The 17,733-nt window shown below is 39.7% G+C and overlaps 1 protein-coding gene across 1 annotated transcript in view; it reads left to right on the top strand.

Moving 5' to 3' along the window:
- The window catches only part of SORCS3 (sortilin related VPS10 domain containing receptor 3), a 591,280-nt gene that overhangs the window by 368,608 nt on the left and 204,939 nt on the right, over nucleotides 1-17,733 (top strand). Inside the window, exon 5 of the mRNA XM_043597460.1 lies at nucleotides 10,614-10,687. Within this exon, the coding sequence (XP_043453395.1) occupies nucleotides 10,614-10,687 (74 nt within the window). The remainder of the gene's footprint in view (nucleotides 1-10,613; nucleotides 10,688-17,733) is intronic.

The following is a 17,733-nucleotide window of genomic DNA, read 5'->3' on the forward strand; positions in this document are numbered from 1 at the left end:
CACCAGACATTCTTTGTGTAACTTCTTCCTCTTCTTCAAACTTAGCTCAAAAATGAACCACTTGAGAGGGGAACAGTGGTGAAAGAGAGTAAGTATGGTAGATAGTGTCTTTCTGGAGGGTCCAATTCACTTGAAGATAGGTGAAAAAATTTATCTTGCATTCTAAGCACAGAGATATGGTAGCATACACTACAAAATATCCATGGAAGGTTAAGGTAAGAGTTAGAGATTTGAAGATATTTGTCCTTCTTTCAGAATACTTAAGGCCACACCCCCAGATTCCTGGTGGATGATTTATTCCCTTTGGCTGTGGGAGATGTTTTGATGAACAACTTTGAGGGGCATGGAGTCTTAATTTGTGTTTGATGCTGTTTATAGGATAGCCTGTGCCTTTCTCACCAACTTCCTCTAGAAATGAGCTTTATGAGCTCACTTTTAGAGGCAGTTCTTCATATTCAGTGTGTTAATCTTTCCTCTTTTAAGTTTCAAGGGACGGTATTTCCAAATTCGATGAATACGAGTGTGTATCTGCCTCTACTTCTTACAAATTTTACTCTTGCCATCTTGCTGTTGCTCTCAGGGTCTTCCTTTTGCCCATATGCCCACCCTCTCATGCACTTGTTTCTTCCTCTTCCTCCTAAACACTTTAGATGACCTTGTTTGACTCCTTTTCCTTTTCTGTTCTTTCTCTTTTTTGATGTGGCACTTAGACCAATGTGCACTCATCCGGGGCCAAGCAAATGATACTTTTGGAGGAGGATGAGATGATGTTTCTGTTTTATTTCCAGTGTCTTCCCTAATGACTGTAATTTTTCACCTTTGTTAGCTGCAGTGTTTGGGGGGAACTTATCCTTCAGGCCAGCTCCTACTCATTCATTATGACTCAGCTCATGGCACACTGCCCAACCCCGCAGCACTGACCGCTACTTCCGTGAGTTCTTCCAGCCCTCCTCTACCTCTGTGGGCATGCGCCTCATTGTGTTGTGTTGCACTTACCTGTTGACATGTCTGTCTTCCCACCTAAGTTTTCAGTTTCTAGAGATCAGGGAACTTGTATTATTAATCTTTGCATCATCACACCTGGCATTGAGCCTAGCACATGCTAGGTGCTTAACGAATACTAAATAAGTTGAATAAAGTGATGTGAGTTAATTGAGTACAGGGAGTATTTACAATGATTTTGAAATTCTTTTATTCACTTGGGGAAATCCAATGTCAAAGAATAAAGGCACATAGTATAAGGGGATGTATCTTATGATCCAGCTGCTTAGAAATGGAATGGGAGAGACTTCAAGGGAGGGTTGCCAGATAAAATACAGGACATGTGGATAAAATGCAGCTAAATTTGAGTTTCAGATAAATAACAGTGTTTCATAAAACATAATCATATTCCTACTGTTACATCTGACATACACACACACACATTTATTTTACATCTGAAATCAAATTAGCTGGGCATTCTGTATTGTATTTGTTAAATTTGGTAATCTTACTTCAAGGTCAAATAGTCCCATTCTCTTCTTCAGGCATTTGTATGTCTTTGCTAAGATTCAGGTCACAAATTGGTGGCCCTCAGGCAACCTCTGGCCGGCAGGATCAATACACCTTATTTGCCCCGCAGTACATTTAAAATTAAAAAAATAATAATGTTTATTTATTTTTGAGAGAGAGAGAGAGTCACAGAGTGTGAGCAGGAGAGGAGCAGAGAGAGACGGAGACACAGAATCCAAAGAAGGCTCCAGGCTCTGAGCTGTCAGCACAGAGCCTGATGCGGGGCTCGAACCCATAAGCTGTGAGATCATGACCTGAGCTGAAGTTGGACGCCCAATCGACTGAGGCACCCAGGCACCCCTAGTACATTTTAAATTTTTAAAATTTTTGCTAACACTGAAAAATACGGAGATTTCTCATAAAAATCTGAAATTTCAGTTCCCTTGAAAAACTATAAAGCCTGACCACACTAGATCAGCTGTCTTTGTCCAGATAAGGAACAGCTAAGCCCATTTTTAGATGGAGCATGAGCTTTGTGTATTCCCTGCTTCTCCCCAGTATTATGGGGAAATGTAGTCTGCCAAAGTTTATCACACCTTGCACCTGTTTTCCTTAGGGTTGAGAGGAAAGTGAAACCTTTTCTGAGCCCATGTCTCCATCAAAAGCAGGAAAACAAAAGATAACCAAAAGTGGCAAATGTTTCAATAAAAATGGGGAAAATCATCTTGAGTAAGTAAAGGAAGTTTCTTAGTGTGTTAAGTGCTAGCAAAATGATCATGTGTCTAAAGAACACAAACAGTGGTACTGTTTCTCTTATACCTCCCTCACATATTCACACTTACAGATTTGAGGGCATTTGAGTTCCTGATCTCCACAAGAAAGTAAGATCCCTGAGGGCAGAAACTTTTGTCTGGTTCATTGATGTATCCTAAACCCATAGAGCAGTGCTTGGTTGTTAATAGACATTTGATCAATATTTATTAAACAAAGGAATGACTGATGTAAGCCATCTGAGAGAGAGAAAACCTTTATGGTTAGAAATCTTCAAGAAGAAAAGAAAATGTTGCCTTCTACAAAAGAATGACATGACTGGGTGAATGCCTGTTTTTAAAATAAATGTATCTATGCTATAGATGCCTGATATCTGTCAAGGGCAAAGGAAAAGGGCTGCTGAGGACAGAAGCCCTTGTCTAACTACCCAGAGCTTAGAGGGACATTGGATGGGTATTGTCTCCACCCGTTATCAAGGGAAGGATTTTTTGGAGAATATTTGAGGAAGGAACCAGAGGCACATGTTGGAAAGGACTCTCTGCTACTGTGTGACCTGGTTTCTCTCCTGCCTACCGTAAATACTGCCACAACCCAGGGGATTCTTCCTGTAGTCCTAAAGAGCCCAGACAGTTCCTACCACTCCCTCTGTGGCTACCAAGGAAACAAGTGCAGACACCTTATTTTTTTTTTTTTATCAGAAACAGCCTCATTTTATTTGAATGACAAAGACCATCATGACTACAATTAAGCAGAATACTACCTAAATTCCATAGGTTTTGAGAAAAAAAATCGGGACAGATGTATATTAAATTTGAATTTGCTACAAGGGAGAGATTTTTTTATAAATGTGTTCCAAACCATTCTTCCCTCTTCATGGACAGTATTCTGGCTCTAGGGAATCTGGCTGAATCACCAAAAGCTCACATAAAACGCATAGTTTGTTGTTTCTTCTGAATATGTCTGGTTACCACCATATGGTCATTATTAATTCATATTTAATCTTAGAAAATATTATCCTTAAGGGTGTGGTGAAAATACATAGCAGAGAAAAATATAGGCAAATGAGATTTTGGCTTTTAATCATAGATTCAACAATCTGGTCACACATCAGACTTCTAGCCTAGGAGTGGAAACAAACAAAAATAAATGTAGCAAGATTTGTCATTATTATTCTTGGAGGTAGGTGTTAGATCCCTGTACAGTCGACCCTTGAACAACATAAGGGTTAGGGGCACTGACCCCCTGTGCGGTTGGAAATCCATGTATAACTTTTGACTCCTTAAAAACTTAACTGCTAATAGCCTATTATAGACCGGGAGCCTTACTTATGACATGAACAGTACTATATACTGTATTATATACTGTATTATTATAATAATCTAGAGAAAAGAAAATATTAAGAAAATAATAAGGAAGATAAAATACATTGATAGTACTAGACTGCATTTATAAAAAAAATCTGTGTATAAGTGAAGGCATGCAGTTCAAACCCATGTTGCTCAAGCATCAACTATATTAGCTTTTCATGGGCTGCTGTAACAGACTACCTCAAATCAGGTGACTTAAAACAATAGAAATCCATTGTCCTACAATTATGGAGGCTAGAAGTCCAAAATCAAGGTGTTGGCAGGGCCATGTTCCCTCTGAAATTTAAAAGGAAGTCCTTCTTTGCTTCTTCCTGACTTTTGGTATTTTGCCATTAGTCTTTGACATCCCTTGGCTTGTGGATATACCCCTTCAGTCTTTTGTCTTCACGTGGCCTTCTCTCTGTGTTGTGTGTCCTCACATTGTCTTACCTCTGTGCCTTTCTGTGAGTCCTAATTTATACTTATGAGGGTATCACTCATATTGGATTAGGACCCACCCTGACCTCATTTTAACTTGGTTTCATCTGCAAAGACCTTATTTTCAAATAAGCTCACATTCTGATAATACTAGAGGTTAGGACTTCAACATATCTTTTTTGGGGGGGGGGCGGTGGACACGGTTCAAGCTATAACCTCCTAATGCAATCATATCATTATTTGGACTTAAGCTTTCTAGGTATAACTTGTTGTTACTCCTGTGGAATATTACATTGATTAAATTGCCTCTAGTACTTTAGCCATCAGATGCTTTTCCCTGGCAGGCTGATGTAATTAGGGAACTAATAACTGGATCAATAAGGAAAAGAGCATGTTCTTTCATATTTTCCATCTGTTCCAATGATTCATTTAGGGCTTTCTGTGTGTGTGTTGCCACTGAATACGTGCTTGTTAAGAGATATGAGACCATGATATATAGGAAAAGAAGGGAAGGGAGAGGATCTGGATTATTCTCTGGTAAAAGTCCAGGAATGTCATCCTTGCAAGGAGGGGGCATAATAAGGCAGGATATGAAGAACAATCTCATAAATATAACTTTATATGAATAAGAAATGTTCTTAAAGATATTTGCTGTCTGGAAAATATACTTTATTTTAGTGTTGCATGAAACACGTTAGGCTGAAGTCATGCAGGACTGCTTAAACAGCATGGGAGCTAATACACTGCTTGTCCTAAGAAGGATTCACTGCTATCCATGATAATGTCTATGCAATACCATTTTGTGGAAAATCCCATATTGCTTTGCCTAATTCAAGGTCCCTCATATAAAAGTTGGAATTTTAATTTTTGGCCTTTTAAAAGGTAGTTTTAAAGATAAATGTAGTGTATACATTATGGTTAGAAATTATTATTATAAAAATATAAATAGAATAAAACATTGGCTTATATTCCAAAATATATTATATATATATAATATATATAATATTCTAGTAAAACATTGGAATATTATATTCATTGTAAAGAAATTTGAAAGATATAGAAAAGTTTTATTAAAAATTTTTTTTTACGTTTATTTTTTGAGACATAGAAAGACAGAGCACAAGTTGGGGAGGGGCAGAGAGAGAAGGAGACACAGAATCCGAAGCAGGCTCTAGGCTCCAAGCTGTCAGCACAGAGCCCGCCATGGGGCTTGAACTCACAAACTCTGAGATCATGACCCGAGCAGAAGTTGGAGCTTAACCAACTGAGCCACCCAGGCGCCCCAGGAAATTTTTTAAAGTATATGTTAAAATATATACTGGGTGGCTCAGTCCATTGGGGGTGCCTGGGTGGCTCGGTCCATTGAACATTTGACTCTTGATTTTGGCTTGGGTCATGATTCCAGGATAGTGGGATCAAGCCCTGCATTGGATTCCCTGCTGAGCATGGAATCCTGCTTAGGATTCTCGCTCTGTATCTCTCTTCTCTCGCCTTTCTCTCTCTCTGTGTGTCTCTCTCTCCTCCTGCCCCTCTCCCCCATTCATGCTGTCTATCTCTCTCTAAAATTAAAAAAAAGTACATATTATCCATAATCCCACAATTCAGAAATAACCACTGCTAATATTTTGGCATATTTCCTTCTGATATGTTTCAAGTTTTTACAATACTTTAAATAAAATTGGTGTGAATGTATGCATGTTTTGTAATATATTTTAAAGTAAATAATATATCATAAGCATTTTCATATCATTAAATCACCTTCTAACACTATTCAATGGTTGCCTAAATTCTTTGAGTGTTAGAGTTTTAACTTTTTAATTACTAAAGTAATATATGTTCTTAATAATTTAAAAACCCACATAACCAAAAGAAAAAATACCAATGGCCTACAATCTTACCCTTGCACAGATAGCTAGTGATAATATTATGACATACTTTGCATGACAGTATAATTGTCTGAGTTTCTGTCTTCCCCTGTTCATGGCATTTTTAACCTTTATAATTCCAGCACTTAGTTCCGTGCTTAAATCATATTGGTTGCTTGATACAATTTTAGTCAATGAGTAAAGGAAGGAAGAAATGGATGAACACTTATATGAATGGAGAGGCTGCAAAGATCCAGCTCGTGGTAAAATAAAGTTCATTTCAGACTCAGCAACTTACTGTGGATAGAGAGACAAGGTAGCTAACCAAAGACTCCTAATGAATAGGAGCCTGCTCTTTCTGTTCATCTGAATCAGCCTCTGGGCAGAGAATTCAATTTAATTTTTCTCCCATCAGTCAAACAGAAGAGCTGAAAAAGCAAAACCAGAGACAAGGGAGGCAGGAGGTGGAACAGACTTGGATGAGGAGATCAGCAGCTGATCTCTTGTTCTTTCTCTGTTAGAAATAGCATGAGATGAGAGGAGCCATGCTTACCCTGAGAGTGAGCCCCAGCAGGAGCTGTGGTGGATGCATTTAGCCACTACTGGATCCTGCATGATGGAAGGACTGATAATTTCCCCCAGAGGATTGAGATGCCAGCAATGTCAGTGTGACCCTCATGGTTCTTCCCTGGCTTGTCTTTAGAGTTTGCAGCAGAGAAAGACACGATCATGCTGGGTTTTATTTGAAGGAATTTGGGGCTCTGATTCTATGATTGGAATCTGGGCTGACAGTCTGATATCTTTGGGCTATAGAAGGCTCCAACCAAAGTCTCTTCTATATTTAATTAGGAAACATGTGTCTTAAGTCTGAGCATCTGTCCCTCAGACACCTGCCATGGGAAGGAGAGTGATCCATTTCTTAACACTCTGCAGGAAATCTCAGTCCTTGAAATAAAATATAAGAATATATCCTTTCCAATGCAATGGTCTGGTCCTCACCAACTCTCTCCCTCCTTCCAATCCCCTCCCCAATAGAAATATACATACAGATAAATATAAGATCAGCCACAAATAGTTGGATGGATAGGAAGAGAGACAGAAAAATGGACAGACAACCTCCACCTCCTTTTAGCCAATGACAGGCGTCACATTTCTCCTTCCTCTTAAAAGCTTCTCCGTGGGATGCCTGAGTGGCTCAGTAGGTTAAGTGTCCAACTTTGGCTCAGGTCATGATCTCACAGTTCATGAGTTCAAGCCCCACTTCAGACTCTGTGCTGACGGCATGGAGGCTGCTTTGGATTCTTTCTTTCCCTCTCTCTCTGTCTCTCCCCAGTTCATTCTCTCTCTCTCTCTCTCTCTCTCTCTCTCTCTCTCTCTCTCTCTCTCCAAATAAATAAATAAATAATTAAAAAAAAAAAAAAGCTTCCCCATAAGCCAGGCTCAAGACCTTGGCCATATTACCACTTTGTTCTTATTGTTTCCTCCACCCAGTAAAATCTGTATCCATCTTTTGTCCTGTCCATACCACTCATCTCCAGAGGCCTAGGTCAAGCTGTGTAGCTCCAGGAAGGCTAATTGTTCCATTCCTTGCCCATTTCTCAACTTCTAGAGCTTTAGCCTTTGGTGTCGTGTATGTGTATTTGGGAGTCATCTATGTATAAGTTGAGAGATGGGCAAGATTAACATGGGTGGAAATGGAAGAGTGAGGCTTCCTGGAGAAATAGAGATAGGTGGTGTGGATGGGACGGGAGGCAGATAGAGATTTTTTATGTGTATTCGAGGTTCAGGAAGGTCATTTTGGTTTGTCATTTTGGTTTCTGAAGAATTGGATGTGGCTCTGTGTGTTCTACAGTATAATGGTCTAGAATTAGTTGCTGTCTTCACTAGGCTCGTGAATAGAGAAAGGACAAAGGGTGATGGGGAATAATTTTGCCTGATTTTCCCATATGCAGAGTTGAATACACACAGTAGTTAGTACTTACCGATGGAATGGGAATCCGGTTTGGGTGAGAGTTGGTAGAATTGGTGAAGTATAGTATAAACTGTGATCAGCTAAATCAGTATTGGCATCCTGGTTTTCATATAGTTGTTATAGCCACTTTAAAGAATCAAGCATCAGAATCTTCATCTATAAAATGGGAATGCTAATATATCTCCTTAACTACCATATAGGATATTTTGAGTATACAGATACGTATTCACGTGTATATATGTATGTATGCATATGTTATATCCCAACACACACATGCACACATCTATGTTATTTACTGGACAAAAAGAAACATTGTTATGTAGTTTATGGTGCCAATGTCCAATAAATATTGGAATTAAATTGAAATGGTCTAAAACTTCCTCAAGCCCCACAAAGCTTATTTGAGATTACCAGATGTTCACACAAAAAATTATTTCTGTTTGAGTTGCATGACTGCGGACTCAGAACTTTACAGATGGCAGTGTTACCTGGGTGTGGCGTGCCAGGCAGCACATTCCTATAGGTGAGCACTACCAGGGATGTGATAATGGGGAGATACTTCACCTGACCCCATTTCTATAAACTTGAGGCCCATCTGCTTCTGCCTTTCTTAGTTTCCCCACCTGTAAAAGTGTGGAGAACATAAACATAATAGAATTCTCATTATAAACTAGGTACCATGATTCCATGGAAGGAGATGTGAGCTAGGCATCAAAAAACTTAAATCCTAGTTATGTGGACCAAAACTTAACTTCTCCAAGACCAAGTTTCATTAACTTCGAAATAGGTTTGTGTGCTCACCTGTTATGTGTCAGGCATTGTATAACTGCTGATACATAAGGGTTAATTGGGCATGATCTATGCTCCTCTTATGACTCATACTCTGATGGAGGGAGGGATATGCCAACCATTATTGGCTTGGTGTGAACTGCTTCTTAGAGGCAGACAGTAAAAATAGTGATGGTACCGGCTGGGAGTGGTTGACTCTGCTTATAGATTAGAAAATGCTTGGGGCACCTGGGTGGTTCAGTAGGTTAAGCATCTGACTCTTGACATCAGCTCAGATCATGATCTCAAGGTTGTGAGATCGAGTCCTGCATTGGGCTCTGCACTGATGGTATGGAGCCTGCTTGGGATTCTCTCTCTCTCACTCAAAATAAGTAAGTAAATAAATAGGTAAATGAATAAACAAACTTAAAAAAAAAGAAAATATTTGAGAGCAAAGATTCAAGTGAGTTATAACTGCCTTGCCTTACTGTCATTGTCCTTGTAAGTCTCAAAAGTATGTGAAAGTGCAATGTGGTCCATCTATTAATATTATTATTATTATTATTATTATTATTATGATGATTATCACCGTTATCAGTTAGATACAGATATTGTACTTCCAGACATACACTTAAAAATAAACCCCATACTCTTGGCTAGTCTCTTATAGGAATGTTGGCCTTTCCTTTATGTGTTCAAAAAGGGTCACACTCTACATCCATAAAGTAAGTGAATGTGGAATCTGACTTTATTAGCTACACTGAGAGTTCTTCATTTTTCCAAAGTCTTGAGCCTCCTCCAGAATTTTTTCTCCTTTCATCTCTCTATGTTACTATCTATACTGACTTGTCTGTTTAATTACTGATTTATGCAACAGGTATTTATTTAGTGAACACCTCCTATGTATTTAAGGAGTATAAATGCAACTAAATAATACAGACAAATCTGAAAGACATAACCACATATTACCTTATGGCAAGTGCTCAGAGGAAACCAAAGTTGGGTGCAGTGAGTTGAGAAGCAAGAAAGAGGAGTGGGTTGAAGTGGGCAGAAAAGGATCCAGGGAGGAAGCCACATTTGTGGGTTCATGGCTGAGTAATGTTTACTTAGGCATAAGCGTGGCCTTATCTCTGTGAAGACATGGGAGTATAAATAAGGGTGGTATCTTGACTGACACTGAAGAGTCCATTTCATTTGGATTATGTATTGGAGCAGTAGGAGATAAAACTTCACTAGCACAATATTTTGCATATAATATTGGCTCAGATACCAGCTGATGCGTATTTTTATGTGTGTTTCATTTCCCTGAGAGCACAGAATCTACCTCTTCTTTATCTTCACATCCACCAGAGTGCCTGATGCATAGGAGATATCCAATAAGTAAATTCTTAGTGAATTTTGCTGAATTGTTTTCAATGTAGCTAAAGACCTCAAGGAATTTACGGGTGTGCCTGGGTGGCTCAGTTAAGCATCTGATGCTTGATTTCTGCTCAGGTCATGATCCTGCGGTTTGTGAGTTTGAGCCCCGTGTCAGGGCTCTGCTCTGATGGTGCAGAGCCTACTTGGGATCCTCACTGTCTCTCTCTCATTTTCTCTCTCTCTCTCTCTCTCTCAATCTCTTAAAGATAAATAAATAATCTTAAAAAATTCTTTAAAAAAGCCTTCAGGGAATTTGAAGAAAAATAAGATAGAATTTTACAAAAGATTTTGTCCCTGAAGGAGAGAATGATAGATGACATCAACTCAGCTCAAAAACACCAGCCGATCGGATATATGTGGAGCACCTACCTGGTGCTAGAAGGCACCATGATAAGCCCAGCACATCATATTCGTATTTTCATCTCGATAGAATGGGTGTCTACTTGGGTGTGTTGGAAGGTCCTTATCCAGGGGCATACCACATGTATTTATGTTGAATGGTTCCCTCGATGCTTATGCTTTCCTCACGTCATTGTTTTGCAGCTGTACAGCTCCATGGACTTTGGAAGACGGTGGCAACTCGTGCATGAACGCATCACACCCAACAGGTTTTACTGGTAAGCCCCATCTGCACACTCACTGCCCTCTGGGATAAAGAACCGTCAGACAGCCTAGCTCTCTGGACAATCCTGGCCACCTTCAGCACTTGAAGACAGATTGTTCTAGCCCTTGGCTATTCGGTGTGGTTCACTGACCAGCAGCATCAGTATCACCTGGGAACTTGTTAGAAATGCAGAACCTCAGGCAAGACTTCCTGGGCAACAATCTGCATGTAACATGGTCCCTAGTGATTTAGTGTGTACATTAGAGGTTGAGAAGCCCTGGGCTAGGGTGTTCCATGAGAAGGTCATGACCAGGTGCTCTTAGCTATATACTTATCCCCCCTTTTTTGTGGGGGGGGTGTATCTATTTTATGTACCCATTCTAAAAGTGGTATTTCCTAAAATGTACTCTGAAGAACACTAGTTCCACAAAATTTGATAAGCATTTCTATGGTCAAATGATTTTAAATAATAATTATTTAAGTCTGCCTTACTGAAGATGCGGGGTTCGTGTTAGGATATTTAAGACTCTGGGGAAGCCCTGACTAAAGAAGTCTACCAAGCATTCAGTCACTGATTTCCAAACTTATTTCACTACAGAATCGTTTTCTCGTGTCACAAATGATAACTCCTTCAGAAGAACTTCCGTGGAGCACATTTTGAGAAGCCTTTTTAAAGAGTACATATGTGTTCCAAATGGAAAATTAGCTCCCCCTCATCAGAAAGTGTTTTTTTTAATTGGTGTTCCTTTATACGTGCATACTATTTTTACCTTGGTTGTAGCAAAGAAAACTTGGTTTGGTATAATTCTATATTTTCTTTTTCCCTGCTGCAGTATGAAAATGCTTCTTATTTGTATCTCACTTTCATTTCAGCAGAGGTGTGGCCAAAGGAATAGAGAATAGGAAGCATGCATCAAAGTGGTTAATATGTGTAATTCTGTGCTTAATTAAAACAAAAGCAAAGTTAATCTTTGAAAGTAGTCTATATTCCATATTTCTTTCTAACTACCTTAGTTCAATGCCCTTAAAAAATCATGAAATGGGGGATGCTTGGGTGGCTCAGTTAGCTGAGCATCTGACTTTTGATTTCGGCTCAGGTCATGATCCCAGGGGTCATGGCATCGAGCCCCGCGTCAGATTAAGATTCTCTCTCTTTCTCTCTCTGTCTGCTCCTCTCCACCAACCTCTAAAATTAAAAAAATCATCATCAAATGTCCATTTATGTCTTATACAAGGTAGGGGTGGCGTGTGTGTGTGTGTGTGTGTGTGTGTGTGCGTACGTGCATGTGTATGTAGTGGGGGATGGTGATGAGTACTTTGTACATATATATATTCACACCAACATCTTTGAAAGCAGTGGCTCCCTACAGTTCCCTCTGAACCCACAAAACTATGACCAGAATTAAAAAGGATAATTGTAGAAGCATGTTGTGAAAACACACTGTGTACTGTGTATTGATTGTACACAGTGAAGATAATTGGGAGAAAGCAGTGAGGACCGGGAAGTGCTCTTGGCTCAACAGCTGGACTATCCCAAGTTAATTTGGTCTTTTCAGACCGACTACTATTTGGTCTGTACTATTATTACACTTAATATTTGATCTGTATTTAGGACTACTAAGATTTTTTAATAGACTAAAGCACAAAAGGAAATATTTGTTTCTCTGATATTCCAGCCATGTGACTACAGCCTTTTGCTCATCTCAGAAGGACCTGTTTCTCTGTACCATCATGCAGAGGTCCATCAAAAAGAAAAAAAATCCTCTGCTATTTCTGGAACAAACTCTTGAGATGGTGAGGCTGTTGGCTGACTAGGAAGTCAAGTTGATGGAAAAGGAAAGTACAATAGACTGGATAAGCCTTGTCATCATTTCTGAAGGAAATTAAATTAAGTGGATGAGGGGCAGCATTTTCCTATGTTTTGCAAAGAGCAAGAAGAGAAGGTTCCAGCTGTGGTCTGCCCTCCCCCTTCCTTTGTGTAGCAGAAAGAATAAATCCCCAGGTCCTGATAATTGTGTTTCATCTCTCCTGCACTCTGAGATTCTTTCATATATGCCCCCATGGGGAAATATAAAAGTTAGTGCCCGTGCTGGCTAGCCAAGTGGTAGCTGGAAATTCCATCTTTGTAATTATCACTTCTTCATTTCTGATGTATAATTGCCATGATTATTCTTCTAGGTGTCACAGAAGTTGCAGTGGAAGTGCTCACGTTACACAGACCTTTTTTCCCCCCAGTGACAGAATCCATGTCTGTCTCAAGCTCTAATCCATTTATGTTGAAGAGACACGGCCTGTGTGGGTTAGGAATAGAAACATTCACTAGGCACCTCCTTGAGAAAAGACAAAGAGTGTGTCGTGGAGCTCTGCTTTGGCTGACACAGGGACTCTTCGAGCTCTGGTTCCCTCATCTCTGTAATGGGAACAATATTCTTGTCAATTCTGTAAGGTTATTGACAGGAACAGATATGATCAATTGGACATTTGGCAATTTCACGTCTTCAGTTTCATATCAGATTTATAATTTGTGCATTATAAGTCATTGAGAATTATGCTTATTAGCACTTCCAAAGACCATGGCACCTAAGTGCTTTGCTATTTTTCTGGGACACAAATTTGTATCCCATGCATGATAAGTTTGTATACCTATGGTCATCTGATAACAATTGTTTGGATCTGATTTACTATCACAGATTCACTTCTCAGCCTAACTTCCACTGCTCTCTGTTCTTTATAATACTCTTCATAATTCTTATGAAATGGTAAAACAAAAACAAATCAACAACAAAAATCCCTAAAACTACTTCTCTGGGAGGGATGGTACAGAGTGAAGTGGTACTGGGGACAGTGGGGACACATTGGAGGGAGTGTAGTCATGCTTAAAACAAGATATTGAGATGAAGGATGATGTTAATACTTTTATCTTGCATGTAGACAAATAGAGTGAGTGTGCAATTCACGGATAATATTGCCCAAATATTGTTATCTATAATTTGGAGATTTGCGATTGTCTAGAGAAAGATCCTTCATAAGATTTCTTCCCCCATGCCACCTTCAGTTGATGGAGAGATGGAATCCCCCTGGAGAGGATTCTTGGGAAGAACACTGTGATCCAGGGTGATTTTTGCCAAGGCTCCTGGAGGAAGAACCGACCACACACATACCTCATCGTTGCTGTAACGGCTGTGAAATGGATGAGTTAGGTGTAGTAAGGGGCTGCCATTATTATCCATTTCCTCCTTAGTGCCCCACAGTGCCTTTGAGTTAGGCCAGGAATGGGGCACAATATTGGTTAGCAGTAATAAGAAAAGCTTCATCTGGAGGTAAAATTTTCTCTGTGAATTCCAGATTTGTCACCCCATCAAGACAGGTCACCTAGGAATCTTACGTTATGGATTGATTCAGCTATCCGATACATGCGTAAAGAATAGGACCCGCTGACATGAAAACTCCTTCTTTGTATGTGACCCTTTCACTCCTTTGATACCTCGTTAACAGGAAGATCAACAGGCCTGTCTTGTGTTCCCATTTATCACTCCAACTGCTTCAGCAATTATAATTTGCAAGCAGAGCACAAAAGTGGAATATGTGTCTTAACACAATCCCTTTCTAGTCTGCTTGAGCAGAGCTATCATGGGGGAAAAGTATGTATTTCTTTTTTGTTTTGTTTTGTTTTGTTTTTGTTTTTGTTTTAATATCCTACTGAGCTGCAAATGAATAGTATTTCCACTCTTCCGTTGGGAGATATTTAACAGGCAGGCACATTCTGCACTGAGAAGATTGTTTTCTTTGCACATGCAGTGTGAATACTTGTTGTGGTTCCCATCTTTGCCTTTGTGGCCCCTCACCCTCCCTAGGTGTTTACCTTCTTCTGGTGTAGCTGGGCTGGCCTCTAAGTGCCTCTGGTCTCTGATGGCATTTGCTTATATAGTGTTGTGAAAGAGAGAAAGAATATCTCCAATATCTCTTCCTTATTAACTTCCCTTAATTATTGTGTCTCCTGAAAGATCACAGTCCTTTTGTTCCTATTTCTTGCCATCACTGCAGGAGGGTGTTCTAATAAAGTATACACCCTAAGATATCCCAGACTTTAAACTCTTACTTCTTTTCTGGGCTGTTTGGATTGCAGTGTGGACTGCTGTTGAGAGTAAGAAAGCCCACAGGAAGTCAATAGATGTAGTACTGGTTTTAGATCAACCCACTTTAGAGGGTCCAGGAAGATGGTTCCTTAAGGACTGTTCTTTTGAGCTGTTATGATGCCTAGTTGCTGGCGGACCAGTGGCTGCTGTGTAGGGACAGTCAGGATGGGCTCCACGTCTCTATTGTACTTTGATTAAGATCAGTGTAGTCACTGTAGGTTCATGATGATGGTTGTGCCAGCATCTTTTCTTTTGCTTTTTCAGAAAGACCATAAGGGAGAGTAAGAAAAATGGAAAAGCAGAGCTTTCCCTCCAGGTGTGTGTAGATAGGAGGTCCTAGGAAAATGTCTTTTAAAAGAGAAAGGGATGGGATGGAAAACAAACAACAGACTAAAAGTCTTCTCATTGCAATCTTGCCTTTCCAAGCTTTTATTGTTCTTTTTTTCCCTAGTCTCTTCTTGTCTGCATATGCTCATTTATACATAACCTATACACATTAAATGTGAGTTTCTGCAGTCTGATTTTTCTCCTCTTAATGTTCTATGATAACAATTTTTATGTTATTATAAGACCTTTATAACCATCATTTTTAATTGTCTATGCAACACTTCATTATATAAAGATACATACTTTATTACTGTGTTTTATGTTTATTGGATATTGGAAATTTCTACATCTTTCATTACCATAAATAACAGTTTCATTAATGTTTTATGCATATGTCTTCAATATCTGGGATTGTTTTCTTGGACCAGTGTCTAGGTAGCCCAAGCAAAAACTTTGACTGTGTTTCTCCCAGTCTCAGCAGAGTGTCACATTTCAGTGATTATGACCCGATTTCCATATTGAAAGCATTTCAGAGCAATGCCAATTTTTACTGAACATTTTCTTAAATGGGTTGCAAATAAGCATTTCATCACACAGCACACAGTAAGTCTTTCTAAAACTCCTTTGCCCCTGTTTGTCTCTAAAAGTCCTGATCATAATGGTAGTTACTTTACCTTTTCCTTCTCTTTCTATGGGCTCCCAGTCACAGAGGCTTATTGTCCCAGAAGTCTGCTTTCAGAGCCCTGCTACACTTACACCTTCCTCCCCAGGTATCACAGGCTTTTCTTACATGTGCTCACCTACCCTCTGTCCTTTACTTCTCCGTCTATTGTTCACACCCCATGCCTCCAGCAAATCAATGTAATACTTGTTAGGTGCACATCTCTTAGAACATGGAGGAGGGGGAGTTGGTAATTTTTAGGGCTTAATATTTTTGGTTGGATCACCACCAGAAGGGGAATCGTTACATCCAAATACATACGTTTTGAATGTCTTTAATACCTGTCATTGAAAATATTATCAAAGTTGTGTGCTAATGTATATTCCTGCCTACAACATAGGCAAATATAAGTCTATTTGTAGACATAATATTTACTTCCTCCTTGTGGCAGGCAGCCTCCAAAATGGCTTCCAGTGGTGTCTGTCTTCTGGGGACCCTTCCATTGTGTAGTCCCCTCCTTTTGAGTTTGGGCTGAATGTAGTGACTTGTTGCTAGTGAATAGAATGTGGCAGAGGTAATGAGAATGTCACTTGAGACACCTGGATACAAAAAGATAGTGGTTTTCATCTTAGGTACGCTCTTGCTTGCTTGGTCAAAGCAAGCTGCCATGTTGGGAATTGCACTGTGAATAGACCTATGTGGCAAGGAACTGAGGGAGGTCTCCAGCCAGTATTCAGTGAGGAACTTAGAGCCTCAGTCCAACAACTCAGTTCCAACAAGGAACAACTGAACCCCTGCCAGCAGTCACATGGGTGTGCTTGGAAGCAGCTTCTTCTCTGCTCATCCTTTAGCTGAGATTGCAGCCCCAGCCAACACATTGGTTGTTTGCCTTGTCAGACACCTTGAGACAGAGACACCCACTTGAGTCATGTCCTCATTCCTGACCCATAGAAATAGTAAGATAATAAACATTTGCTGTTTTTAGCTGCTAAGTTTTATGGTAATCTGTCACACAGCAAGTGTGCACCTGTCCTTTCAGAGAAGTGTTAATTTCACTTCAGACAAAAAAAATCTCATGTTTTTGAATCCTAGACCTACCCCTCTCAGCATACTAGCAGCTATGGGTGTAGAAGACATTGGGCAGAGAAGCAGGAGGTAAAAATGGGGAATAAGTACCTTGAGATAATGTGGTTGGCATGAACCCTCTTGTACCTTTACCTCCATTTAAACTCTGTAGATCTTGTATGCTATGTTTTGTATGCTATGTTTTGCTATGTATGCTATGTTTTGCTTCCAATATGGGCTCCTCTTCATTCAGTAACTCATTTAGACCCTAAACTATGATTCCTGAAGAACTACATGGCAAGTCATTTAGGCTATTAATACATTAGCCACGACAGAGACAGAGTTAAGGAACGGGATGAATGGCTTGAGATTGCTTCCTGGAAAATCAAGGTCTTTTCAAACAAAGTGAACATTATGGGTTGAATTTTTGAAGCTGCCTCTAAATGTGCATCTACAATTTTGCAAACACAGTCATTTGCAATCTCAAGTAATGGGATTTAGGCATCGACCCGATATAAGAGATCAGATTTAGAGGCCCTTTGCAAACCAGGGTATGCCACAAATAATATTTAATTCAGCTCTCCCTTACATTTTTAAAATGGTATGGCAATTTAAAAATGCATTACATTCAAAATAATACATGCAAGGTCAGGAGGGGAGATGTGAAAATTCAGCTTGCAAGCAGAAATCAGTTTCTACTTTGCTGGTGGGGGCTGCCCATGCTGTCTGTCTGGTTACATCTTGGCCTTGGAAGAGCTATGTTAATGCTAAGAGCAAACGCAGTGCTCAAAAGCCATACGTGGTAGTCAGCACTGAGGAAGACATAATGCTTTGACAAGGCCTCGGGATATCTGAAAATACTTGTGTATG

The sequence above is a fragment of the Prionailurus bengalensis genome, chromosome D2 (assembly GCF_016509475.1).
Source record: "Prionailurus bengalensis isolate Pbe53 chromosome D2, Fcat_Pben_1.1_paternal_pri, whole genome shotgun sequence".
Classification (NCBI taxonomy): domain Eukaryota; kingdom Metazoa; phylum Chordata; class Mammalia; order Carnivora; family Felidae; genus Prionailurus; species Prionailurus bengalensis.